Raw genomic sequence first — 26,943 nt, forward strand, 5'->3', positions numbered from 1 at the left:
GTGAACAAGTTGAACAAATCACTGGAAAAATTAAATAATTGAAGAATCAGTGAAACTGACTTTCCTGTACAGGTGGACTGGATTGTCTGCAATTAACAATGCTAGTTAAATTGAGAAGGATAGGACATCAATACTGTGCAAAACCCTACTTCAGTGTACAACAAACAATAAAAATTTTTACGGAGAAATTGCCTCAAAAATATGTGGTCATGTGAGACATTAATGTTCCCAAACTGAATGTAACATAGGATAGCAGGCATAAAACTACCGTTGATCATAATATGTAGTTTTATTGTAATAGCATCAACTACAAAGTACAGAATCAGCTGGAGGTGATGGCTTACCTGGAAACAATATTTACTAAAGAGGTACATGTATACGTTTACATTGACATTAAGGCCTCTCCTATTTAATGGTAACCTTTACGGAAAGACAGGGATATCAGTTCTCAAATTCTCTAAGAAGAGGAAATGAAATAGAGCTGAATCTTCAGAGAAAGTACTAACTTCAGGATCTGCTTAGGTGTATATTATTATTTTTCCTTTTAATTTCCTACTTGCAAATACCTCACAATGTTCAAATCATAGCTAACAACAATCAAATACCTTCATTATATAATTATGGCATATTTCTTGCCAGTATTTTCATCCACAAATTTTCAAATGAAGCAACATTTTGCCAAACTGAAAACCCATTCTTCTGTAACTTGCAGGATAAATCATAGCTAATACATTGTCCACAGGAAAAGACAAACACTCATTCACTCAATTACATATTCCTACATCTTGGAACATAATACAATATTAATCATTATTCTTTGCAAAGTTCTTGCCAAATTTTATCATCAGAGCTTATGTCCTCAGATTCTGGTGCAGTTCAGGTTTGATGTCATATACAAGAGTTAAAAGCCTCTGAATAACCTCCTCCTTGTTTTTCTTCACACTTTCACTGATTTGGTCAAGTCTCACATTTGTCTGTTCCTCGATTTTAGCTTGAAAATCATCTTTGGACCCCATGTGCTGTTGAAAAAATTGCATCAAATGTGTTGAATTTCATAAGTAACACAAGGCCTTCAAATAGCTAATCCACAAAGATGGAAATTCATGTTCAGTTGTTTGGAATTATTTGTATTAAAAAAAAAAGCATTGATATTTTGCACTTATTTAGATATTCAATCACTGTATTCAAGGTTAAGTTAAAAAATGTAAAGACAGGAAATTGGTGAAAAGCATCAGGAAAATATATTACATAACCACTCCATGTCTCAATAAGAACAGCTTGGTCCATTAACCCTCTCACTCCCAACATTCCAAATCTGCACTCTCAATCCCCATAGTAACAATTATTGCTTTTCATTTGATTAAGTTAGTCTTGTTTTTTAGTCACCATATTCCCACTAATAGCAAAGCTCCATTTTCTGCATATAAACACTCGCACACAACCCACAATTTCTCCATTCACTCTGAAGAAGGGCTAATGCTCAAAACGTCAGCTATGAAACTCTTGACAGTGGCAATTTATGTTATCAACTCAGTTGTTAACACTAAATTACCTTGTTATACTCTCCCACCAACACAACACCACAGTTTCTTTAGAAACTTACCCCCTTTATTCATTTGTCTTATAATATTAGTTTGCAGAATTCAGTATTACACCAGCTAATAATCCCTAACTGATATTTTTCTTTATTCTTATCAATTGTTTGCTTGATATTGTGTAGATATTGTAAGGAGAAAGTCTGTTTTGGTCACTAAGGGTAAATTAAAGATTAAAATGTAGCCAGATAATTTTTTCTCATGGAATTGGGAAATCGGTTATCTCCAGTTCTTAGTGAACACCTTGCCATTCATGTTAGTTTCCCTCCACTCTCTCAAATGAACATGAAAAGTTTTAAAAAAATAAAACAATTGATAGTACTTGCTTGCACTATGAAAAACTCAAAACCTGCATTTTGGCTATTTTCTAACATGGAACTTTGTTTTAAGAAATATCACAAATAAGATCTTAACAATTCTCACTACAGCACATTGCTAATTGTATCTGTATTTTGTGTAAGTGTTACAGCTTGCACAAAAGAAAAATAAACACATCGAAGTACCTCTTGTTGATAATTCAGAAACTGTTTTTCACGTTCTCCGCGGTAAGTCCTGATTTCAGCCTGTGCTTCTTCTTTAGCCTCTTTCAACTTTCTAGTCTTACCTGACAGGAAATAAATATAATATTTTGCAGTGGGACAGATTTAATGAAATAGGTTCAAAAATGCTCAAGCTTAGCTAAATTTTGGAAGATGGGAGACCCTAATCAAGAGGTTGCTAAAGTTTCAATTTCTTTGTTTCCTAAATTGATTCAAAGTTTTCACCCAAACACTTCATGACATAGGTTTACTCCCATTTCAAGGATTTCATTATTCTCAACATTTCTTATTGTGGGAAACACTGATGTCTTAAGAAAATTTCTAGAATCCTAAATAAATTGAAAAATATACAAATCATGAAACCATAAGAGGGAGTTTCACTACCTACATGTAAATGTTGGAGGCCTCAATACAAATAATTATTATTTGACTTTAGGACAGCTACATACAATGTAAAAACTGTGCTATGCATAGAGAACAAGACCATTTTCTACTTAAAACGGAGATGTGGTGAAGCGAAACACGAGCAAAATTTGGGGAGAGTTTTAATGACAGAAAAATCAGCCAGTTATCTTTTCAAGCATGGGAAATATTTTACCATAACTGAATCAGATCGCTACCTCAGTAGCTCTGACGAAGAGCTAAGGCTCGAAACGTCAGCTTTAGAAATTATTTACGATGGCCATGTTACACTGTCGACTCAGATGATAAAACCAAATTATCACAGAATACAAAGCTCGTTCAGTGAGGGTAACTTTCGAGCCAAAATTAGAACTGCGGCCAAGATCATGTAAACCTAACTTTTGAAATCTCTTTATCACCCTGAATTGAAAAAAACTTATTAAAAAGTTAACCCTATTCAAAAATGGCTCCATAATCTGTAGCACCACTTGCTAAAACACAAGTTTAAAAACAACCACTGTGCCTTGGGCTGATGGTTTACCATCTTCCGTCATCACTGGTTTGCGGCAATATTTGTATTTTTTGCCTTTTTCTTTAAAAATTTTGATAAAATATATTAAAAGAGATATTTAAATGTATTTTCTTACGTTTTCGAGCTTCAGACACCATGGTCTCAGCCTTTTTCTCTGCCTGTAACAGTTGTTGAATTCCTTGAGATTGCGACGCCATCTTGAAAATCTTACAGAGATGTCATGTGAGTCTAGAAAATGTTACTAAGTAGGGAGGGTACGGGATTGGTTTCGTTTTCTGAGTTCCAGTCTGTAGTCTTCAACTCTACATTTGATAGTCAAGTTTGATCCTGTTGCTTAATCTCGCTGGAAACAGATTGTTTTGGAAGACTCCGTCCGTTTTTGTATACAAACAAAATTGAATTCATGTTACCGTAAGGGAAATTAGTAGCCCTAACTACTGATAAATCATAGGCCTCATCTACACTTGGGAGGAATCTTATGTCGTTCGCACTTATCTAGCATGTGATAGGTTTTTTAATAGACTGGAGACAAATCACAGAAGAAAAGAGGGAATGCAGTTCGGTTGTGAAACTTATTTTTCAGGAAAATTCCGTGGCATCCTTAAAAGGCAACCTATAAAATATATTAAAATTCACATGGCAACCAGGTGGACTGGACAATCAGACATAGTTTGATGCTACTCTGGTTTGCAGATTTAATGAATGTAACCAAAGAAGTTACAATTCATAGACCCAACTTTTCGACACTCCTGTCTAGTGCCTTCATCAGGAGTTATCTAAACGCTGCAACAAGAGGTCCTTTTATATGATCACTAATTAGCGGCCTTTTTTTTCTGACGAGGTGTAAATAGGCATCAGGAAGCAAACCGCCATCGTCACGATTTAAAGGAGCGTGGGCGGAGTTAATATGCCAAGCCTCCAAACAAAGGCGCTGGTGGTAACGCCGATTAGTGGTAATAATTTAAGAATTATCCCACCCAATTGTATGGTTGGTTAAGCATGTATGCTCCGATAAAGCTGAATTTTCCTTTTTGCAAAGAAAAACCGCTTTTTGGTGCTCTTTTAACCGTGTACCAAACTGGCGTTTGGTCTGTCCGATGTATTCGTTGTCACAGTCATTGCAAGGAATAGAATGAATGGCGTCGGTTCGTTGTTCTTTCGTGACAGGAGCCTTAGGTTTGGCGAAAATATGCCCCAAAGTCTGAAAAGGTTTATGAGCAACTTTAACGTTGTGGCTACACCTCGTCAGAAAAAAAGGCCGCTAATTAGTGATCATATAAAAGGACCTCTTGTTGCAGCATTTAGATCACCCCTGATGAAGGCACTAGACAGGAGTGTCGAAACGTTGGGTCTATGAATTGTAACTTCTTTGGTTACATTCATTAAATCTGCAAACTAGAGTAGCATCACACTATGTCTGGCAACCTATAAGTTATAATATTCTCTACAGGGCCGTTCTGGAAACCAATTGTGAGATCGCCTCTTGTATAAATTTATTATTATTATTATTATTATTATTATTATTATTATTATTATTATTATTATTAAACGGATGCTAAGGAAAACCAACCGAGGGCCTTCCCATGACCTGATAATGGAAACACAGTGGTCCTATGTTTGCAAATGCGAAAAATTTGAGATTATTAGGAAGGGGCTTGACACTGATCTTTAAGGCTTTTTTAGAACTAAGCTCTCTCACACAGGCTATGAACAAATATAAAAGCTAACCTTTGATTAGCCTCTCATTAGAAGCAACAAAGATTGCTAGTTTGGAGGCGGGGAGCAATACCAGCGTGCGAGCGTGCGAGAGGTCTGCGAGGGGTTGTGTATAGCCTACTCACAGGATACACAGAAGCCAGTAACTCATGGCGTTCAAAAGCGTATTATATTTCTTTTTCAGTAAACCTCGAAAGAACATGGTAAATCAAGAGAATACCCGTGATCAAAAAAAGTTTGAGAATGTATAATCTCAGTTTTTCCTTCTCTCTACTTTTGTTGCCTTTTGCAGATATCTACGAACTTTTCCATTTATTTTCGTAAAAATTCTGCATGATGGCGGTCATGATCACTTCTTACATTTTCTTTCACGCAGCACCAAATCCTGCATTCGGAGGAAAACAATATAATGCAATCGGCTGAGCCCAAAATAGTTTTAACTTCTATCAAAAAATTTGTGATCTCAAGAGGAAAAAAAGAACAAAGGGAAGCCACCCTAAGATCAAAGAGAGAAAGATTTCCTTAACACCAAGGAAGCGTCCATTATGGAAACGTAAGCGAGCCTGTTCAAACTCAAATACATTGGTCAGGCATAGCTCTTTCTTATGCACATCAAATGAAATGTGATAAAATTGCATTTCTTCAGTTCTACTTGTAAAATCCACTTTTTAAGAGCTTAATCTATTTCATGGCTTCTCAGTTAAATTCGATCGAACAATAACAGTTGTGGAGCTGTTTTCTCACTCCATATGCTCTACCTCTTTATCTTTTTCCGCGAGAGTACATCTGATCCACCAAACACACAGTCATTTTCTTTTTCTTCCAGCTCTCGGTCCTCCAATTTTTCCGGGGATCCCGAGCGAAGACTTTCATTACATTTGCTAAACTGCTCATCCGTTTCCTCAGGCCTCTTAATTTCGAAAGTTTTTTGTAAGACATCCGGTATGGGGAACTCAAAAAACTTCTGGAAGAAGAAGACGCACAAACTCCCTCTATAGAATACATCCAAAGCTAAAAGAATGCTGTCAAGCTCCCGGTACTCACTTTGGCGGGTGATATGCCTTGCTACCAGAAACGAGTCGTACAGGAACAAAGCAAGCATTCGAAGGCCATATGTAAACAAAATTGTTCTGTACAAGTATGTCAACTTGCGTGCGGCTTTAGTGGGAAAGTGTTGATACAGCCAAGCTTTTACATTGTCAAAACCTACAAATGCCAGCGCACAAGCGAAAACTGTTGTCAAAGCGAGTTCTAATGGCAACGAAAAACCAAGGACGATGAGAACCGAGTAGCTCTCCTGAATGCCTGGGATAATTCCTATTAGAACGTTTGTGAAAATTCGCGCAATCCACAGAGCAGTCCACATCCAAAAGTGTCCTTGTCTTGGAAGAGCCTTGAGAAAGTTCCTGAAGTTAAACGGCTTCCATCGAAAGATGAGAAAAATGAGAAATGATGACACAGCAGTCTCCACAAAGGTGCTAGTTGTGTTGAGACTGTCAACTGTTTTTTGAGAGAGGGTAAGATGACCATCGCACCGTTCAACGCGGCTCTCTGCATGTATAATACAAATGACACTGGAAATGAAGAATAATATCGTGAAAAAGACTCTCATGATTGTCAGGATAATGACACAAATGACAGCAGCGGTCAGCCGCTGGCTTTTCTCCATGACATGTCTCCCTGATATACACATTATGAGATTCCGTGAGCGCCTTTCAGAAACGAAGTCACTTTCAGTACTGATCTGACATAAAAAAATGAAAGCTGTAAACACCTTCATTATGAGGGTTAAGAACCAATTCGAAAGAGGTAAGATTACAGCGGTACCATAAAAGGACAATTGTAGAGGAAGTAAAAAATATTGGTCAAGTTTTGTATGAGAACCTTTTCAAATGTTTTGAATGAGTGCTTAATATCTATTTCGGTTTCGGGTGGGAAGCAAGACTTTTAAATATGAACTCATTACAACATAATTTTGAATTTCGATATTTTCTTTATTCTTTCCAAGAATATTGGAAGACTGTCTGACGTCTCTGAAAAATGCGGAATCCAACGCATGCTTCCCATGAAAGAAATGCCATCTAGTTGTGATTTTTCCGTTTTGATGATCTCAACTTAATTATTTAAAAACTGAAAAATGCACAGCTGCATACGTCCAATATCCTGGGAGTTAAATTAATTCACTGATCTTTTAACTAGCAGGAATACAGACTGCTTTCTTTAGCAAACATACGAGAAATATCTTCTCTACAGCTCTTACTGAATTCATAAACTCCTTCCATCCTAGTTCGGTTTTATCATTCTGGCTTCGCTCAATCCATAAAGAGACATTTCACTTTCTTGTCGGGGGTAATTAACTCTAAATGGTTGATGCTATTGAAAAATATTTTGATAACTAAAACCATACAGATCATAGAAGCATGAACTCTTTTTTTTTTTTTTTAACAAGTTTCAAGTTCAAGTTTATTATTAAGTTTGCAGGAAAATCTTTGTACAATAATCACCTCCTGCAAATAGCGAGCTAATCCAGGCTCTTAGGCTCTATCTAACTCTTCGGCGCTCACGCAAACTAATGTCGAAAATAATCAAGACACAGTTCAATTTGAGAAGGAAATCGACGCAAGTTTCTTCTTTGGAACAAAACAAAGACCCTGGCAATTAATTAAGCCTCCAAATTTAGAAATATTGCTCATTCCATCATGCCGTGTAGAAGAATGACTTAAAGACTTAATGTTGTGCTTGTTAAACGTCGATTGCAGTCGCACGGTTTGAATCTATCTTCAGTTTCTACGTGCGTCGTGCTTAAGCTCAGAACTCACATTGTTAGCAAAACCCTATGCTATTTCAACAATGAAAAATAACCATTTTGTACTTTCAGAGAAAGCTAAGAAAGTTACAATCTTGAGGAAATTGTCATTTTTTCTTCTTTTAATGATCTGCAAACCTTTTAGGTAACGGTGGGCTCTACTCTCCCTTGCAGCCGTTTTTCGGATGCTTGCCACTTTCTATCACATGTATAACTAGTTAAATTTAATTTCATTAGCATGCGTCTCGTATATTTATAACTGAGTGTGGCGAAAATTCTGTCAGCTTTCACGAGGTAAGGTATATTACTTTTCACTGTAAATAGTGCTTGTTTGCTCTCTAGGTAATTACTTCGCTATTTGAGCTTGGAATTGAGGAGAACCAAATAACAATGATTGCTGGTCTAACGACGCACGCATTACTTTCGGCTGAGGTTTCATTGCAACTAAATTGATAAATTGTTCATAGACATTTACAAGGCGGCCGCGGGTGTCCATCAATCAACGTAGACTTGATAAAGGAATATAATTCTTTAAAAAAAGTGACTTTTTTATTATCATTTTTGTTGATCATTCATACTCCACAAGTGATGCGAATTATTGCAAGGGACCAAAACCTTTAACTTACGCGAATACACTTACAATACAGGTGGAAATTAAATTAGCTGAAAATTAATGAAACTAATCAGTTATCGTCGATAGATTGAACCCGCCTGTGATCATACCTCATGTTTACTGGCCGACTGATAGATAGTTGTTACGCCGAATGGGTGTTAAATGTGTGGGTTGGTCCAGCTAGTTTTCGGGGTTAAATCATTGCAGGATATTTTAAGCAATAAAGAAGCTTTGGTACTTTTCTCCTTCCTGGCGACTGAAAGCGTGCGCCAGCGTAATTTTCAGATACAAAAACGTATCTGCACAATATCATACGTCCTTGAAAACAGTATGCTTTTCAGATTTTTATTATGCGTTCAGAACTGAACGAAAAATTTTTAAGGTTTAGAGACCGTTATCTAAAACAGAGAATTAATGAGTTCGAGAAGGAAATGCAAATTTTTTTGTAAAGTTCTGGAAAATTAGTATAAATCATTCATCTTCAATTTGATTGTCATAATCTTCAAATCTCGTTGTTACATCTTTAAGTAGGTAAAAGCCAAAGAAATGATTATGGTTCGTGGATACGATCATGGTTCCATAAGTGAATAAATATATGTGCAAAATATATCACGAAATTAGTTCGTAAATGAAGATTCTTTCGAAAAAGCGGTAGGAAACGATTTTGTAGTCGTCAAAACCTTGAATTGAACATCATTTCATCGTCTTAGGAGCTGCATCAGTCTATCACATGTTATTTTAGTGACACTATATTCACATTAAAAAATTTTTGTACCATGATATAAAATATACTTATGTATTTGAAATATATGTATAATTTCTTTAGTGATCCAGTAAATGCGCAGCTCGTTAACAATTGCCGCAATGAATTTAAACCTATACTGAAGGTAAATCCCGCGGTGATATCAGATGTATATATACTGACAAGTTGTTTAATTCCAACTTGTGCACCGGCTGGGGCATGACTTCGTTTCACTAGACAAACAGATGCAAATCTCCGTTATTTACCCTTTCACCCCACGGAATGACCAATAAGTAATTTCTCTCTAAAACTTCAATACTATGTCAAGAATACAGGTGATGAGAATAAAGCCTCATAAACACTGCTAGATTACAATCCAGATTATCAGATCTGCTTCAATGTAAGAAATTCATGGCAGACAGGAAGAAGAATTTTTAAACCTGGAAGTGAAGTGTATGTATTAGTTTTTTGACACGCCTGGCTATCTTGATGGAGTTCAGAAAATAATTATTATACAAAAAAGCATCATTTTTCTACAGGCAATATGGGTTTTTATATACATATTGAGCAGAGTTACGATTCAGCTTGTGTCCGAGCATTTGAAATCATAAATTGAGCTGTCGCATTGAAGCCGTCGACGAAAGACGAAAGGTGTTCTTTCTTGAGGTAACGCATAAAATCTTTCCGAATTGATGTGTCCAAGGCGAACGTGAGTGATGAAAGGAAAAAGGTCTTGCTCTTGTGATGTTGATATGCTGAGCTCATGTGTTCGTTTTGTCGTTCACAGGGTTTTTATTCAACCGAGCTGAGCTGATGGCAATAGTGCCTTCCTGCCATATCCATGCAACACACTCCTCCTGTTCCACAATCTCCTGAGTCTTTGCATGTTTGGAATCCAGTGTAATATGGAGTTCTAAGCGGACAAACTGCTGAAACTAAGAAAACAGAAGAAAGTTTCAACCTTAACACGGAGAGAGACAGGATCAAAATGATATCCAAATTTAGGTAGCTCCTTCGAAATATCGTTTTATGAAGTGTAGTTGTCATGTATCAAAAAAAAGCAAATGGAAGCTATGTCTTTCCCTTCTGATTTAGTCAGGTAAAGATGTTAAATTGATGCGCGGGCTTTCGATAAAAAATAATCTACCTAATCTAATTGATCCATATGATCTCTTGAATATAAATTTCTGGCAAGGGCGCGTCATCATGAATTTGAGTAATGAATGAATAAGTTTGGACGACTCACCTCGTGGAATACACATCTTTTTACCATATACACATTTGGTGTTGCAGCATGTCATACCATTCTCGATACAATCATCATCATTGGAACATGGAAATGAATAGAGTAGATTCAGACAGCTTAGAGACTTGATTGGGGGACACGACCCTGGAATTTTTATGAAGAAAAGTTACATTTACTTCCTAACAAAGATAAGATAACATAAACTTATCTTTTTCAGTAATCGAACATGGCGACTTGCTCTGCAAGTAAGACACTTTTCCTTAATTCGTGCGAAATTTTGCAAAGTTAAAGGCAAAGGAGAAATATTTCACCTTGGTTGAGGATGGGTTTTATGAGTCCGGCCAGCCCTTTTCCCGGGATGTCTTGAACAGACGATAGGTCATTTGATGCTGTCAACAAAAATTATTAACTTAATTGTACAAGATTGAATGAATTCCATTTAAATCTTGGAAATGCTTCGAGAGGATTACTTTGCACATTCATACTATGTGTCTAGTCCATAATCATAATGTGATCGTGCGAGAGATAATATCCCATGACTCGAAAGGTGCAATGTTCGTACTATTGGAACGTTAGTACGAACGCTTTACGCAAAGCTGGTTGGCTTGGGGTCTTCGTAACACAGCTTTTATTCAGCATTGATCAAGGAGGGTGAGTGACTTTGATATCAGAATCAATTTGATTCTCCTAAAGCTCTGACTCGAGAGATACTCGGGGTAAAAGAAAGATGTGTAATTAACCAAACACTGACTCACCCGATGAATTCTTTGAAGTTTGTAAATCATCGATCGTTGATTTATTTTCAGCATTTTCTGTGAAAAGAAAACAACTCAGTGGACAAATTTAAAAAGCGAAACTTATGACAACTAATTATGATCTGGTGGAAATGTGTTACAGGAATATACTGAGAGTAAGTGAGAGTAAAAGGTCCCCCGCCTGAAATTTTCATGGTTGACATCTAAATCTCATTTCAGGAGGACCTCAAGTTGTACAATTTAGGGCAGGCTTGCTCGGCATAAACTCGTTCGTTGAGCTCCTTTCGATAACAGGTATCAAGGCTTAGGTCTTCTTGTCTCCGAATTGTTCATCGCGACAACCGAAACCGTTTTAAGTGAAAACGGATGGATTCTTCCGACATACCCCTTTATCAACCGCTCTCGTAATAACCTCTTGGAATGTTCATTACCAAACTTCTCCGCATTGTCAAGTTGAGAGAAAACAACACCGCGACTGTTAGGGGGCCGTCCTGTTGCGTTCTTTCTACTTTTAAAGTTTTAGAATTTAAGAAGGCACTGTCTCAAATTACTCTTTCTTGATGACCAGGGCTCTGTTGTTCAGGGTGGATAACGCTATCCAACCGATAAATCACTATCTAGCGGTTAAGTGCCAACAAAATGTACTGCGCTATCCACTGGATAGCGATTTATCCAAAAAAAAAAAAGCGCTATAGATCCTTCGGACTCCCCCCCCCCCCCGTCTTTGTTTCTTTTTTATGATTGCCACATTGTTTGTCGTCATAAAATGGAACTAACGACTGACTTGAAAAGGACAAGTAACATTGCAATATGAATACACTCTTAACGTGTGTGGATATAAACTCATATTATGTATGAAGGAGCCTTTTGGTTCGATGAAAATTATTTGTCGAAAGCGAGCAAATCCGGCAGAGCTCAGTGCATTTAAAATATTTGGATAATTTGATCCTTTAATCTTGAAACCAAATGGCTAGAAGCGATAGTGTCAATAGTGAAAGTGCATACCATGTGATTTGATAGCTTCCGCAAGAGCTCCCGCGAGAGTCTCGTTACTGGATGTTTCTGTGAGTGACAATGAACAAAACGTGGAAGCAAATGAACATGAAATGGGAGATGGATGAGAGAAATTGTGAGTTTAAAGATAAAAGATAGGTTGTGGGTGGAAATAATACTTTAAAAGCCAGTAACATCGTATGGTGGAGAAATTGTATCTGTCGGGGTCTTTACTGATGAAAACTTATGATTTACCATCATATAAAATATTTTTCATATAAAAGTATTTTGGAAATCTCAACACATGTATGTAAAACTGTGACTAGAAGAGAAATTGCGTGGTATGTTACCGTTCATCTGGGAATCATTAGTGCTATTCGAGGTAGTTCCATTAACAGCGTTTTCTGAAACAAGAAAAAAATAAGATCCATAAGAATTTTCCCGAGATCATGTCGTTTTGGAAGGGCTGAACTGAATTTCAAACAGGCACCAGTGTCAACATGTTGCCTCTTCTGCTCATGTTTTTACTTTGCTTCTATGTTTTGGCTAGAAAGTATACATCCGCTTTCATACATATAGAGATCGGGGATGGCTCCCTTTCACAAATTGCAAAGCCTCTCCTTTTCCCTTAGTCCAAATCTACCTTGGGTCTCTGGTATTGTTTCCTTTGTGACATCATCACTATGGTTACCTAAGTAGCAAAAGAGATTCACTAAATATTATTATCTGACTATCTATTAGCATGTGAGAGCTAAACGTTAGTTCCTAAGAGCAAAGTTTTTCAAACATGAACAAAATTATCCGTTCTTCATGCGTGTGGAACAAAGCAGAATCTAAGTCTTTCGTGGGATGTCAAACCCTACCATGTTCCGAATTCACGCTCCGACACATCACTGAACTACTTCTGATTCTTTGGTGAGCTAGGTCACACACATGAACTCTTATTCTGTTCACTTATTTATACCTTGCAACATTGTTTACTTCATCTTGAAGGTTAGAGTGACAATAGAAAGCCATGTTACCTTCTGTCTGGTTCTGTTTCCCACTATCCTGTGGTACGTCATCCTCTCCGCCGAGTGTTGAGTTACTGGCTTCTGTTTGGTTGCTTTTTTGGTCATCTGCACTACCACTACCACTCAAGTCACCGTTGAGTTGACTAAGTGCTTCGGTTTTAAAAATTTCAGTTAATCATATTAGCATATGCACGCTGAAAAATTATCTTTAAAGCAATTACCACCGTAATCAGGTGTACTAGTTATCGTTCTACACAGTCATTTGGACTTAAAACTGCAGAACTTGACACTTACCACTCTGAAGACCACTAGTGGGCTTAGTTATTATATCGTCATCGATATTCTCTTTGTCTAAAAGAAAAAGAGCGAAATTTACCTCAAATTCACCAACAAATCACTCCTCAAAGCTTAATATCTACCAGGTAGAAAACCTGAGCTGAGAAATGCTTGCATTAATCTCCATTCTTTCCTCTCTAAACAAATTGTTTCAAGATATGTCAAAAATATTTCAAAATCAATCAGAGTTTCTGAGGGGGATTAGTCAAGGCTAAGACCCTGGACAAGTGAATATCAATTTATATTATCTTGCACTGGATAAAAAGGAACATTGCAGAAGAAGTGAAATCAATACAATGTATTTTTCCATTCCGCAAATACCACTCACCTGTCTCTCCGATACCAGCGTCAATGTCTTCTCCTTCTTCCTTTGAGACTACGGCAAAAATAAAATTGAGACCAATTTTCTAAATGCAGATGGAGAGATGCAGTAGGCCTGCAAACTATGGGACGGGGGATAGGTATGGGGCTCCCCTCGCACGCGCCTTTCAAGCGCTAGGAACAAGTGCAGGATGTCACAAAAATAGATTCAAACAAACGGACTAAGAAATCAACAAAAAAGAGAACAATTAAATCACATTAAGTTACCACGTCGTTGCTGTAGTTGAATACAACTGATTTAATCATTGATAAACGAAGCAATTATCATTGTCTTAGGGAACCATGATTTCAGACTATCAGCAACGTACAAAAACACCCGAGATACCTTCTTTGCTGTCTTGTCTTGAAACAGGTAAGAAGTCCACTCCCATCCCTGCCGGAAGCCCAGTACTAGAAGGTTTCGGAATATGTTCTGCAATAAATATCAAATGTTAATAGATCTTAATAATACTCTGATGTTTCCAGTGGGAAACCATTTCGGCATAAGAGAACTACTAAAATTGACATTGGTAGGTCGGGACCATCTGATTTTGATGATTTGAGATACTCAAGTTAAGATGCGAGAATTACGAAGCTTGGTTTAGTCATAGGTTTTCGAACTGATGAGTCCTTTGCCAAACGCCTGACACGACGCCGTGTTCACACGGAATTCAGGTAAACTCAGAAAAGGATGGAGCCGTTTTTTGTTGTCTAGTTTAACAGCGAAGAGAATCATTCACCCACTGAGACCCAGAAAATATTCATGTTAAGAGAAAAAAGAATTATGAGCTTCTTTAGAATGAAATGCGAGCGAGATAATCCCTAACTGTACTTAATAATATATATAGTGTTCTGGGAAAAAGAATTAAAAGGAAAAACATCAGAACGTGTTGGGTGAATACTTCACCTCTAGTTACTGCATCCGCCAAGAGTCCTTGATCTAGTTTAGAAGTAAAAGTTTTTATTCCTGCATTTCCAGCTGACTTTCGTAATTCATCTGAAAATGGAGGCGTGACAACCGTTAGCAGACGACAAATAATATTTTTTTATTGCTTACGAAAATTTATCCTCTAAGGACCACATTATATAAAAAAAGGTGTGAACAGATCATTAGGCAACATGCTTATCGAAATGAAAACTTATAGTAGGAAATTTTACTCTGTGTGACTTATACCAGGGCAATTTTCAGTTGAGTGTCGACAGTACTCCGCAACTGCATTGGTTTTGCCTCACCCCCCTCTGTTAGTATTCTAACAAAACTCCTAACACCCTCTAAAACAATCAGATGCCGATTGAAACCAATCTTTATCTAGTTACTGGAATTTTCCACTCATCTAAAGCGGTCTGCTTGTTTTTAATTTGAATTTTCAACTCGTTTAGGGGAGAACTTTGCTGTGACTAGCTGTTTTAATTATTTGGTTTTGGTCTCATAACGGGGAGAAGCGAGAGTCTAAAATTGTTCATATTTACGGACTTAACAAAGTATATAATATGCCTCCTGCTTTTAGAAATGTCTCAAAAATTTTGAGTTCTCGGCTTAAAGAAATGTTATCAAATGAAACTTTTTGAAATTGTTAAATTAAGGAAGTATACGGTTTGATATCTACTGGTCTTACTTTCCGGCCCTAATTTCATTGAAGCGTAAGCGGGTTGTTGTAATCAAAGCGAAGCCATGTCAGTTTGAAAAGAAATGAGCCTTCAGTGGCTGTTTCAAGAGCTTCGTTTTGATGATTAAAAAGCTTTTGAAGGAACTTGATGAAAATTTTACATCAAATCTAGTTTTCAATATTCGCAGATCACCTGGTGTAGTTCCTGATGTGTACGTCGCTACAAATCCTGGTTTGGGTCTTCCAAGGCGCTCCGCTGACTTGAAAGCAATCTTGAGCTCGTTTGACGAAATGTTGAATGATTGTGGGATCTGATTTCCGCAAAGCTTTCTTGTCTTTCCTCGAATGGGTTCGTCCACAACCACATAATCATCTTCGCAACTGTGGAGATGCATAGTAAAAAGCTGTAATACTGAATAACAATGATGACAATTGAGGAAACAGCGGATATAAGAGCTTGCTTATTTGTGTCTCAAATTTTAATACATGAGGAATTAAAATTTTAGCAACATGCAAACGACTTCCCTATGACGTGAAAAAAGGCAACGAACCTACAAGAATGACTTAACTTCATCTAGGCGGCTGATCGAAGGTGTCCTATCATCACGGACGTTCACCACCTAAGTCTGTCAGCCGATAGCATCAAGGAAAACTGACCAACCATGTTGGTCAGTAAGTTAGATACAAATAAGCCATCTCAAGACTACCATCACTCGCAAGATTCGACCACTGATATGATAGATTAATTAACCGTTGAAGTCAAGGCAAAACTGATCGATCGGCTTTCACGACTTATGGAGATCAATTGACAAAGAGAGTAAATCTCCACTCCGGTGAGGTCTTCCTCTCTATTGCTCGGAAAGTCAATTAAAGTCATTAACATGAGCCCTTTTCAAGATATCCCTCGCCAGGACAATCCAACTGTTATGATCCAGATGTTGATTTGCTTGATATAAAGAGTTAAGTTTTACAATATTTCTAAAAAAGCAGACTTTATTATATTTGCTTACTTTGCATTTCCTACGTCAAATGCTTGAAACGCAACTTTGATTGGTCCCTTGACGACTTTGATAGTGGTATTACATTCCTCATTGCTTGGATAAGGCTCTGGATAGTTAGGTGACGTAATCAAACCAACTGGTGACGTCAGAGTAGCACCACACTGATCTGTAAAGAAACGTTGGTGATGATTTTCATGACATAAAGCCCTCATAACCAGGAAATAATCAATGTCAAGCTGCTTTTGCATCGTCCATTCAAAACATGAGGTTGGTTTCGATTATTAAATAATAATTTCAGCCAAGGTAAAACAAAAGTAGATGTTGCTTCTCGTATCACTAATAAATCGATGTGTTAGTAGGCTATCAGTTCTGATTTGTAAACTGGTTTTTCAAGCATGCAATTATTGACAATAGTATATAATTCACCGTAACTGGTAATAATGAACAATTTCTTAAACTGTCTTTCGCTTTCTTTTAAGAGTGAATTAAGTTATGTACTATTACACCACAGTTAAACACGAATATACTTCTGGCCTCAGTTGTTCAAATGCTGAATAACGCTATCCACTGGTTAAATATCCTTTTTATCGATAGCGCAGAAGAGTCCAACTTAACATTTATCCCCCGAAAAGCGATGCATCCGTTAGAGAGCGTTATCCACCGTTATCCACCCTTTAAACCCCTGGGTCCGAGTATGTGTTACATTTCAAATGCCCCCTCTCACCTCCAGGGTTAGTTGGTCGATCTACAGCCTCATAGCTTGCACTGAATCCCTGAGCTGTCTGAGACTCGTCAGAAAAGAACTTAACACAGAGTTTGTTTCCAGTGGAAAAGAATGGAGCAGGTTCCTGTTTTCCACAGTATCTCGTTTCAGCTTTGAATGCCGAACAATCGCCATCCATAACCTTTACAAAGTCCCCTTTACACTTCTCCGATTGCGACGTGTCTTCTGGGGAGACTACTTGCATGCTGAAAATAAAAGTCTGGTAGTTACCTCATTGAGCCATAGAATTACATTGGAACATCGTATAAATGCATATAGGTTGATTTGTCAATTCGTTTCCTTCTGCCTGCTAACAATTAGAACAATTCACATATACTTGCGAATAACTTATAACCCTTAGAAATTGTTAACAAATAGCATAGCAATTTTTTAAGAATAGCTAATCATTTATTTCAAAATGGTCATCGATGTGCCTACAGACGCATTTACATTAACAAAATCCACTTCTAAAACGCACCTGTTGGTGGCAGAGAAAACTTTCTTACTTTGAAAATCAGAGATTGTAAAGCTTGTCAAAGATGGTTCTCCTCATAGAGTCACTGGAGAAGAAGTTTCCTTAACCTTCATACGATTTCCTCATCAAGTGTCTATATCTAGTCATCAACACAAGCAGAGTTCATCCCTGACAAAGTTTCTCTCGACAAGTCTCTCTTTTCAGAAACTGGTAATTCCTGGGGGAAGGCTACTAAGTTACATTTTCTAAGAAAAAGTGGCAAGGTGTACTACATGCGGCTTATTAGTGATTGAATCCAGTTATACCTGTGAAAGTTAAGCTTGATGACCTTGCTGGGGTTGACTGTGATAGTAGTAACACATTCTTTGTTGTCCGGGTAGTCTGCAGGGTAGCTGGGAGAGGAGAAAGTGCCAACGTCTGTTGTAAAGTTTCCACCACAGTTGTCTAAAATACAACCGAAATTTTTAATTCAGATTTTTCAGGAAAGAGGAACTATTTAAGGTCAAGGGCTAGAAAAACATTTGAGGTCATGTCAGGTTGTTCCTCGAGACTTACCCTAGTGAACCGTTTACATGTGATTTAACTTGAAGTTAGCAAGCTCAAACGTTCACGCGTTGAAGTTTTCATGTATCGGATTTTAAACGCGTACTTCCCTCAACTCAAATAATAAACTACGAGGGTTGGCTTCTGTGAATAATGGGATACTTGCTATAAACGTACCATCTCCAGGACAAGGATTATGCACATTGCAGTATTCATGTATCGGTGGCTTTAGAGTCGCATCACATTGTGCTTCCTCCATGTCCATCAGGTTACCTCTGTGGTCAGCCCTCATGCATTTCACTGTTCGCTTCTGAACACCTCGCCCACATCTTGTGGAACACTATTGAATTAACAAAGAAAGAGAACGTCAGCTCGAATATATATTTTCCACAGTTTAGAAACCGCACCTGCCTACTGATGAGACACGAACTTTGCTGTCCACCCTTGGTTACGTTATGTATAGGGTATGTTGCAGTGGTTTTCAATTCTTCATCATGTTGACATTACATCACACATTCTCAAGAGCCTTCTGCTTCTTAACTTTACATAATTACCACTACGCTATGAAGAATCATATGAATACCTGTCCAAATGGTTGAGCCACCCACTCGGGTGGACACGGGACATTATTGCACGCTTCTACCATGGATGGTTTAGGATCCGAGCAGAGTCTGGAATCGACGTCATATTCAATACCATCAGCTGCTACCTGCATGCACTTTATTTCACGGGTTCTGTTTCCTCCGTTACAGGTCTGAGAACAATCTTCCCAACCTTCTGGTTTCCAGCTACGATGAAAAGTAGATAAAATTGTATTACCCTCTGAAAGGACAAACATCAATTATTTTGAACTCATTACTTTTGGAGCTAAAAAGCCTTTATCAGGGAGCAAGAGTAAAATGTATATATCATTGGTGTTCAAAATTCATGCTTTATTAATTTCATTTCAAAATTAAAGAATAAGCTGACCTGGAGTTGGCAGATTTGCTAGTTGAGGTGGGTCAATTAACTGGCTAACATCTACTTAACTATTTAACGGATGAAGAAGCGAAAGAAACTAAATACCAGAAGTTAGGGAAGTTAAAGAACTGAAAAACAAATAGATAATAAGTGGTGTACATTGAGGTATTTCTATGGGAGCGGTAGAAAACAAACAAGTTGATCATTCGATTTAATTTTACAGTCTTAAAGTGTTAACATTTTTGAGAATTTTTCAAGAGGGAAAAATTCCACAAGCATCATAGGTAAACTGACCGAGGAATTTCTTAGAACTTCCAAAAATAAAATTGAGCAAGGTAAGTTTTAATTATTCATTTTTTTCTGAAAAAGAAAAAACTCATGATAACTTACACAGGTGGGCACGGTTGATAGTTGCAGTGGACTGTTTCTCTTGGTGGTCTCAAGCCAGAGTCACACTTTTCTACGTTAACTGGAGAACCATCATCTGACCTTCGACACTCAGCATAGGACACTTCCGAGCCTATTGGTGAGGAGTGGATTAAAAGAAGCAGTAGCTAGCCATAGTATTTTACCTCAATTATCTTTAGGCGATTGGAACAGAAAAATAGGGTTGTATGTAGTTGTTTCTGAAGATACAAATGTATAGCCTCGGTAATCTACACCATCGTTGTTGAATATGTTACAAAGTAACCAGACAATTACGATTCTGTCCCAGTAAGAAAGAGAAATATAGGAAGTAAAAAAACATGTTCTGTTTTACAAACTTAACTTTTGGTCAGTGATTAAAGAATTATGATTTTGAAATGAACGTAGCCCCTCTGAATAATGCTGCGTCGGAGACGCTAGAAATTTGATAGATGCCGAGGCAATAAATCAAGTAAGTGCGGTAATGGAGAAGTGTAGTGTTTTTAAAAGATGATCGCTTCATTACCTCCACCACACGAAACACTACAGCCAGACTTAACCACGGCCCAGTAAAAGTTATCTTTCTGCGAGTCTTTTGTTGCGCTTTCGGGAGAAGCGATTTGTCCACGCCTATCTACATCATAACCCATTCGCTTCAACCAATCCAAAGCGCTTGTTATAAGATTGACAGTTCCTGGAGTGACCGCCTTCTTTGTGCTAGTGGTGTTTCTTGCCACACTATCCCTGGAACCGGGTGCGCATGAACTTCCGTCTCCGTTACATACACCGCATCTATCGACAACTGCTGTGGAACCAATGATTCCATCACAGCCCACTTTCTGTTGTAGAGACAATGATGCATGGATTAATCGTTATCACACCAACAACAGGTTTTAAAATGAGGATTAAAATATATAAGAAATTGAAGCGCAATTTACAAACACTCATCGAGGCTTCTGAGATGTGAACACAACATATTGGTGGATTCCAGTTTTGGACATAATTAGTCTAGGCCTTGACAGCAACAAAAACTCTGCTCTTATCACTCTACAGCAAAGCCTCAATTAGTTATGAGATAACAGCGGCATCGGGCTCTGTCTTCGTTGAAGTGAGGTGGGATTATGGGCAGTATCTCTACAATACCATATCGCAGAACTACTCTTTACCACATCTTATAAATGGTGTTTTGTAGGTTAGAACTGCAGCCGTACTGTACCTGTAGGTCATCAACAACTTGACAAAATGCCGATGGAATGTCCGTTAATGACTATCAATGGTCTATCAAGGGAGATCGATCAACTTGATACGAAGGGGTAAATCTAGAGAAGCTAGTCTTGGACTTAACGTTTGAGGCATTTTGTATCAGAAGAGTAATATTTCTAGTGCGTAAACCATTTCGGTAACTTTACTTTACTTTACCTTTCCCTCATATTAATGTTGCCTTGGTTACATAATCTGCCATACTTGATATCGTTGCACCATTTAAAACCGACTGGACAAGAGGAAGGATGGAAATTTTCTATCTATGAGTAGGTCTTACGCCCTATTTGGTTCAAGAGGGTTCGTACAAGTCTGCCGACTAATGGTTTTGAACATCATGTGTTGTTTTGAAAAATTGAAACAAAAAAAACCGAGATAGCCCCTGACAGTTATCGAAAAATTAACTTTTTTATCGTCTTACCGTACACTGTCCCTGAATACATTTATCAAGGGAATTCTTTTCACAGTCTGTACCATCAGCAACATTTCCAAAAGCAAAACCTAACCCAGTTCCTTTGATAAAGCATCCTAGAACACACTTGCTCTCTGCAGATAAAATATTTCTGTTAACCCTTTGACCCCTAAGAGTGACCAGAACCTTATTTCTCCTTACAGTAATACTCCTGAATCATTCAATATGATCATGAGAGTACAGGAAATGATCGCCAACCTAAGAAGCTTTGATTGTTACACGAGTTCTCCTTGTCAATACCAAAGGATTAGTTTGGAGAGAAGTATGGAGAATGCAGATACTGATGTCAGAGTGTAAAGGGTGAAATTTTTTGAACTCTAAACGTATATTAATCTTAAATTAAACAATCTAAACAAATGGGTGTTCAAAGTTTGAAGAAGGCAGCCACTTTTTTTTCTTAAATTAAATGGAGCATACTAAGATTAAGAAACTCTTTACGGTGGCCGATTAACATCATAAACTTGGGTATTAAAACCAAATTACTCGAATAATCTTTAAATCTGATTCTGTTGTCAGACTTGTTATTATTTTATACCTGTTATATTCTCCCGAAAATACTTTCACAATTCCTTTTCATTTATGTCTAAATTTTTCCCAAACTTCAGGCAGAATTCTCTAGGTAGTAACAGTTAAAACCCAGGCAGGATTTTTTTTTGAGTTTGCATGTAGTCTCTTACTTAGAGTTGATGGTTTCCATTCCCACTCGTAATACTGATCATTGAATAGCTGAGAATTCTTTAATTGACACTGATGGTTTCTGTATTCCAGTGTATCAGATGAACAGCCCTAGAAATTAGGATAAGAGATTGTCAACCTTACTTTCATTTAGAAAAAAGGAAGCTTTCACTTATTTGTTCTATTCGTAACTCTGAGAAACTTAATCTGCGGGGTTCAGGAGCTATTTAGACAGAAAATGGAGTTAAAAGATACAGTCGCGAGAAACGTCTGCACCGTTATTTTTCAGCTGTCTGGCTACCATTATTTGGTAAATGCTATAAACTGAGGTACAACGGAGATTAAAACTCACCGCAGTATTACAGAGCCTGTATTTTCTTTCTTCTCCTTCGCATCGTTTCCCTCCATTTTTGGGGCTGAAGGTAGAGGAGAGAAGTTATTAATTGGATAATTCATCTTTGGAAAATAAACAGCAAGTATGTTGCAAATTTCTATTGAAAGAAAACTAAAATAAAAACAGTACAGAAGAACTTGCCAATGATGACAACAGAAACAAAATAGAAAAGGGAAATATGACACCGAAACAGTTATTTTTTTTACCGTGGTGCTATACATCTCCGTTCTCTGAACTGCACCCCTCCCCCACACGATCTACTGCAGTCAGAATACTCAGCGGACCACTCTGACCAACCACCATCCACAGTGTCGGCGCCCTCAGTACCAAGCTGAATACACTGACCACGCCTACACCACTGGAGAAACCAAGCGGGGAAAATGAAGCATCAATAGACGACTACATTTTTTTAATTACTGGAACGTTTGCTCAAAATAGAGCTAGTTTGCTCAACGCAAATTTCCTCAAAATCTTTAATAATTCTGAACTCTTTTATCAAAAAATCCTATGTGGAAAAAATTTAGGCCAACTGAGAGTTGTACACCCGGGAAATTTTCGATGGATTCGGATTGGTGAAGGAGCAAATTTGAAACCAACCTTCTTTGAGAGAAAACCTCGTGGAAGGAGACTGACCAACAGGCTACAGGTTCTTGTAAAGTTGTTTCAGGTAGCCACCCATTATCGCCCCATTCAAACCTCTCTCTATTCACAAACTGATCTTATCACCTTACTATCTCCGCACGGTGTTCCATCAGCTGCCGGCATCTCCGCCGTCTTGCAGTTTCCGCTTCCGCCAGGTACCTCACACCAAAGCTTCACGCAGATTTGCTACAAGCCATGCATTAATGCAAAAATAAGCATGGGTGGTAACTTCTTTCTTTTTATAAGGGAGTTACTGTTATATTTGTCCGATAGCAAAATTTGTGAAGAAAGGTAATGTTGTAACAAGGTTACTTACTTTAGGTAAATTCCTTAAGTATATGCTAGCATTGGACTTGTGTCAGTAATGTAGGGTCATGCAGGGCACATAGATGATGAAAAAACTGTTTATTCTACTATTTTCAATGAAAAAACGCAATATAAAGGACTTTAAGTAAAAATGTAGCAAGTGGCTGAGTTAACAGAAGAAATGATTTTTTACTCTGTCTAAAACTAAATATTTTGATGTCAGTAACTGGAGCATGAGGCGCACGTTGAAACGAATCGCGGGGTTCAAAGACATTCCAAAGTTAATATTCGTAAAACTACATCATGTGCGGAACATCACGTGTAATTAAGTACAACTTTAGTGTCATGTACGTGCAAGTTTCACAGTTGACTGGCTGAGAGCTTGGAGAGTAAAGAAAAACCATTCCAATCGCGGAGAACGTTCGATAACGAATTAAAAATAGTCGCAACGAAAATGTATATTAGAATTATGAGTTTTGATGGACAATCACATTTATCACTCTCAGTACTCACGTCCAGAAACTTCCCTCCACCACAGAACTTAGCAGCTTGGCCGTAAGCCAGCTGACATTGTTCATCAGCATCGTACAGTCTGCCAGGTTTATCCAGCGTCCTGGTCTCTATCACATTCTTTTTGGTTGGATTATCATCCAAGCAGCGCGAATCATCTGAACTGGAAAAAGATAAGAAAGTTAAATCTTCCTAAACTGAAACCTTTGCACGATGGCCTCTCGGAGGTTAAAGTTGATGAAAAGTTCTTCGGTCACTGCTGAGATCACAACAAGATTACAACCAAATTGATTTTGGAAACGTAATATCAGTTAATTAGTTGTAGTACCTGGATCCTTGAAAACATAATAGAGACCAGTTCTGTCTATATCTTAACGTGAGCAACACCACACTCCCACCGCATATCTTGCGTCTGGATAGAACTATCCAAAACTAAACACAGTAGCCGACATACATTCTGTTTTAGCAAGTTTCCACACTTTTTTCACTTAAAAGAAAGCAACTTACTTTAAAAACTGCTGAAGATAGTTTTTACTGCAGGGTGACCAAGAAAAAGCAGACTTTTTCCCAGCCGGTAAAGACGCCATGATGTTTGCACCATCAGGGCACGCTCCTCTGTCGTGGTTCATTCCAAGACTGAAAAAAAAAATAATTACACATGTCCTTAAGAATAACTTGATGCTGTTAAAATGTTAGAAAATTCTAAGTTTTTTTATTGTTCGAACTACGTTACCCTGCTACGTTAACGATATAAATAATGTTCTTTATTGCATGCAAACAGACGAGCAAGATTAAATAATTTAAAAAATCCAAACCTTTCTTATGATCATAATCGATATTTTGAATATTTAACAAACATTTGCCAATTAAGTGGCTAGTTGCAGATATTGTAAATATCCACCGCTTGCCAACGACACCGAGGTGAATCTTCGCTTTAGCATGTACTAAAACAGTGAGATGATATAGCACAAAAAGACGATTAAAATATTTTCGGCGCGAAACTTGCTAGTTGAACGGAGGTGAATAGCAATGAATATTTGGAGTTTGAGCAGCAATCAGAGCGCACTTCAACGCTATCCATTGTTTTATTATAGACTAAATTTACATCATTTATCAGCTGGATTGCCCTTTGAAGGCACAAGCTCCAGGACTAAAAACATGTACATTCAACCATGCAAATCCTTAAATAAAAAATATACTTTAAAACGTGATGTTTCTAGGTTAAGAAATTTTATCGATTAATACACGGAGGAGCGCTTTTCGATCGATTGCCGCAAAATCAAATTCAAACTTGTCACCAGAGCCGATCAGGACAACGGACAGTATCACAAGCAGCCGATGCGGACTCAAAGTAGATCTGTTAGGTCGAGCCCAGTGCGAACGCCTAAGTCATGATGAGCGTCGGTTTTGCAGGTGCTTGTTTCAGGGGATGGTGCGATTTTTCTTCACCAATTGCCGAGCGAAGTAAATGAAAACCAGTGCAATCTCCGTTTACTTTCTATACGATATTCTTAGCTTTTTAATTAAGATCGCGGAATCTCTTGTGTAAGGAAGTAAACCCCAACTCATTAAAATCGTCCAAGTAATCTGAGTATTAGAAAAGACAGTTATTCGTATGGAGAGGGATTTGAATTCTCGGCAACTTTCAAATAGGAATTTAAATCAGGTTCCCAACCCACCTGTGTCCTGTCTCATGAGCTAGTGTCATTCCAAGCATCAAACCATTATCTTGACCAACACATGCCGAGTTCGGAAAGTTGCACATTCCACGTGTCCTTGTGAGACCTGTCCGAGAGCCAGAAATATTACAGAAGTCAGCAAAGTGCACCAAACATTTGTATTTATTTCATGTAAGTGAGTCCGAATTGGAGGCAAGTTGTCTATTGTGTAAGAGCTTATCCCGGTTTCATTTGCACAAAGGCTTTGAGAGAAATACTTTCCCCGCCCCTCCTGGATGGGATTTGAATCCATCGCAAGTAACCTTAACTATTCACGTACTCCTGACAGATGGTCAGTGCCCATTCATGCCTCTGGGTGGAGAGAGTTTTGAGAGTGAAACTTCCTAACGAGATAACCAGGTCAGACTGCGAATGAAGATCTCTTTACTTGAAGTGCAGCGGGCTAACTAATAGGCGACTGCGCGCGCGTCTCCCAATTTTGAAATAGAGAAAAGTCTTACATAATGCGTTCATTACATACTGCCAAATATAAGATGTCAGATTAAATATCTACGTTTGATAATGGTACCTAACGTATCACATGGTTGGTTCTTGTCCTTGCAAATGTTATATCTGTAAAGAAAAAAAATCATATTCGCATGGGAAAGAATTTAAAAAAAAAATCAGCAACGAGAAAACTCTAACCGTCAACTTTGTTAAATCAAGTTTAAATAATCAAATTCTTTCGCAATCCTTCATCTAAATTAATTTTGAATCATCCTCAAATAATAAAATTTCAATTAAAATTTTCTATTGTTAATTTTATTTTCTTCTTAGCTTTAAATCCTATTTGAATTTTTGTCATTCTCACTCTTACTACTCTTATTTTAATTCCATTTCTATTGATTCTGAGGGCCATGAGTTCATCAGTTTAACAACAATCAAGTATTACCCTCGTTCAATAAAGTCTACTCCTTTTATTACTTAATCAAAAAAATTATCGTGGACGTAATTATTGTTCCAAGCGGAAAGTAATTTTGGTGAGGAACCCTCTATAATGTGACACGTATTCAAATTTAAAAAAAATTTTCTAGGGTAATAATTGTGCATTGAAGAACATCAGCACGATTCGTGTTCCGGGATCGACCCACCTGGTAAAGAGGGTAGCGTAGTCGTAATGATTTTCATCGTTATCTAGTGGATTATTATTCCGTTCCGCCCATCTGCCGAAGCTTTCCAGTGTGTTACTTGCATGGTGGTTAATAACCAGCCCAGTCTGAAGAAAAAAACTTAAAGTAGTTATTACTGAAAACTATGAACCCATACCTCGTTGCATATTTAAAGAGTGAAGTGACTGAAATCGTGACCGATGGACCACGATTGATTGATACCATACGTTTCGCAGTATTACATTGTTATGCAAAACTGAATCAGCATTTCAAGCTTCAATAACACAATGCTGACAGAATATTACCCATAAGGATTGCCTTTCCTCATAATTTTGAGGATAAGCGCGTTCCAATTTATTGCATTCTTTATGGCCTCTGTAGTTTCTGGTTGGTTAACTGTTCTCGTAAATACTGCCGTTGAATTTGGAATACATTTTCTTTTCTACATAATGTCG

At 37.7% G+C, this 26,943-nt stretch overlaps 3 protein-coding genes across 9 annotated transcripts in view; all 3 read right to left on the minus strand.

Annotated features, from left to right (window-relative positions):
- Positions 1-270: 270 nt before the first annotated feature.
- On the minus strand, positions 271-3,279 carry LOC131798736 (V-type proton ATPase subunit G). The gene is made up of 3 exons (XM_059116403.2): positions 3,184-3,279; positions 2,099-2,199; positions 271-1,019 (listed from the first exon to the last, which is right to left on the minus strand). The coding sequence occupies exons 1-3, from the start codon at positions 3,263-3,265 to the stop codon at positions 852-854; spliced, it is 351 nt and encodes a 116-aa protein (XP_058972386.1). The 5' UTR covers positions 3,266-3,279; the 3' UTR covers positions 271-851.
- Positions 3,280-5,127: 1,848 nt separating this feature from the next.
- Positions 5,128-6,453, minus strand: LOC131798732 (uncharacterized). The gene has a single exon (XM_059116400.2). It carries the CDS (start codon positions 6,451-6,453, stop codon positions 5,539-5,541), a length of 915 nt encoding a protein of 304 aa, XP_058972383.2. The 3' UTR covers positions 5,128-5,538.
- A 2,110-nt stretch (positions 6,454-8,563) lies between these two features.
- Positions 8,564-26,943, minus strand: part of LOC131798737 (A disintegrin and metalloproteinase with thrombospondin motifs 6) — a 42,609-nt gene continuing 24,229 nt past the window's right edge. For 5 of the 7 annotated variants that reach the window (XM_066164983.1, XM_066164982.1, XM_066164986.1 and 2 more), the window contains 30 exons: positions 26,471-26,595; positions 25,909-25,952; positions 25,341-25,446; positions 24,169-24,297; positions 23,665-23,824; positions 22,930-23,031; positions 22,410-22,561; positions 22,162-22,225; positions 21,812-21,920; positions 21,084-21,208; positions 19,929-20,241; positions 19,388-19,517; positions 18,621-18,825; positions 18,215-18,377; positions 17,800-17,938; positions 16,981-17,225; positions 16,266-16,422; positions 15,449-15,636; positions 14,556-14,645; positions 13,995-14,081; positions 13,617-13,664; positions 13,247-13,303; positions 12,962-13,102; positions 12,583-12,630; positions 12,290-12,343; positions 11,952-12,008; positions 10,947-11,003; positions 10,503-10,580; positions 10,192-10,335; positions 8,564-9,880 (listed from right to left, as the gene is read on the minus strand). In XM_066164983.1, coding sequence (XP_066021080.1) covers positions 9,738-9,880; positions 10,192-10,335; positions 10,503-10,580; positions 10,947-11,003; positions 11,952-12,008; positions 12,290-12,343; positions 12,583-12,630; positions 12,962-13,102; positions 13,247-13,303; positions 13,617-13,664; positions 13,995-14,081; positions 14,556-14,645; positions 15,449-15,636; positions 16,266-16,422; positions 16,981-17,225; positions 17,800-17,938; positions 18,215-18,377; positions 18,621-18,825; positions 19,388-19,517; positions 19,929-20,241; positions 21,084-21,208; positions 21,812-21,920; positions 22,162-22,225; positions 22,410-22,561; positions 22,930-23,031; positions 23,665-23,824; positions 24,169-24,297; positions 25,341-25,446; positions 25,909-25,952; positions 26,471-26,595 — 3,660 coding nt within the window. In that variant the 3' untranslated portion in view covers positions 8,564-9,737. The remainder of the gene's footprint in view (positions 9,881-10,191; positions 10,336-10,502; positions 10,581-10,946; positions 11,004-11,951; positions 12,009-12,289; positions 12,344-12,582; positions 12,631-12,961; positions 13,103-13,246; positions 13,304-13,616; positions 13,665-13,994; positions 14,082-14,555; positions 14,646-15,448; positions 15,637-16,265; positions 16,423-16,980; positions 17,226-17,799; positions 17,939-18,214; positions 18,378-18,620; positions 18,826-19,387; positions 19,518-19,928; positions 20,242-21,083; positions 21,209-21,811; positions 21,921-22,161; positions 22,226-22,409; positions 22,562-22,929; positions 23,032-23,664; positions 23,825-24,168; positions 24,298-25,340; positions 25,447-25,908; positions 25,953-26,470; positions 26,596-26,943) is intronic. The other 2 variants (XM_066164984.1, XM_066164985.1) reach the window with 2 other exon arrangements.

The sequence above is a fragment of the Pocillopora verrucosa genome, chromosome 4 (assembly GCF_036669915.1).
Source record: "Pocillopora verrucosa isolate sample1 chromosome 4, ASM3666991v2, whole genome shotgun sequence".
Taxonomy (NCBI): Eukaryota; Metazoa; Cnidaria; class Anthozoa; order Scleractinia; family Pocilloporidae; genus Pocillopora; species Pocillopora verrucosa.

What these genes read in the sequence shown, in the direction of transcription:
- LOC131798736 (XM_059116403.2), bottom strand. Translation starts at nt 3,265, where the DNA reads ATGGCGTCGCAATCTCAAGGAATTCAACAACTGTTACAGGCAGAGAAA. An exon ending in GGTGTCTGAAGCTCGAAAAC is followed by an intron (nt 2,200 to 3,183) that starts GTAAGAAAATAC and finishes ATTTCCTGTCAG; the next exon opens with GTAAGACTAGAAAGTTGAAA. An exon ending in TTCTGAATTATCAACAAGAG is followed by an intron (nt 1,020 to 2,098) that starts GTACTTCGATGT and finishes TTTTTTCAACAG; the next exon opens with CACATGGGGTCCAAAGATGA.
- LOC131798732 (XM_059116400.2), bottom strand. Translation starts at nt 6,453, where the DNA reads ATGGAGAAAAGCCAGCGGCTGACCGCTGCTGTCATTTGTGTCATTATC.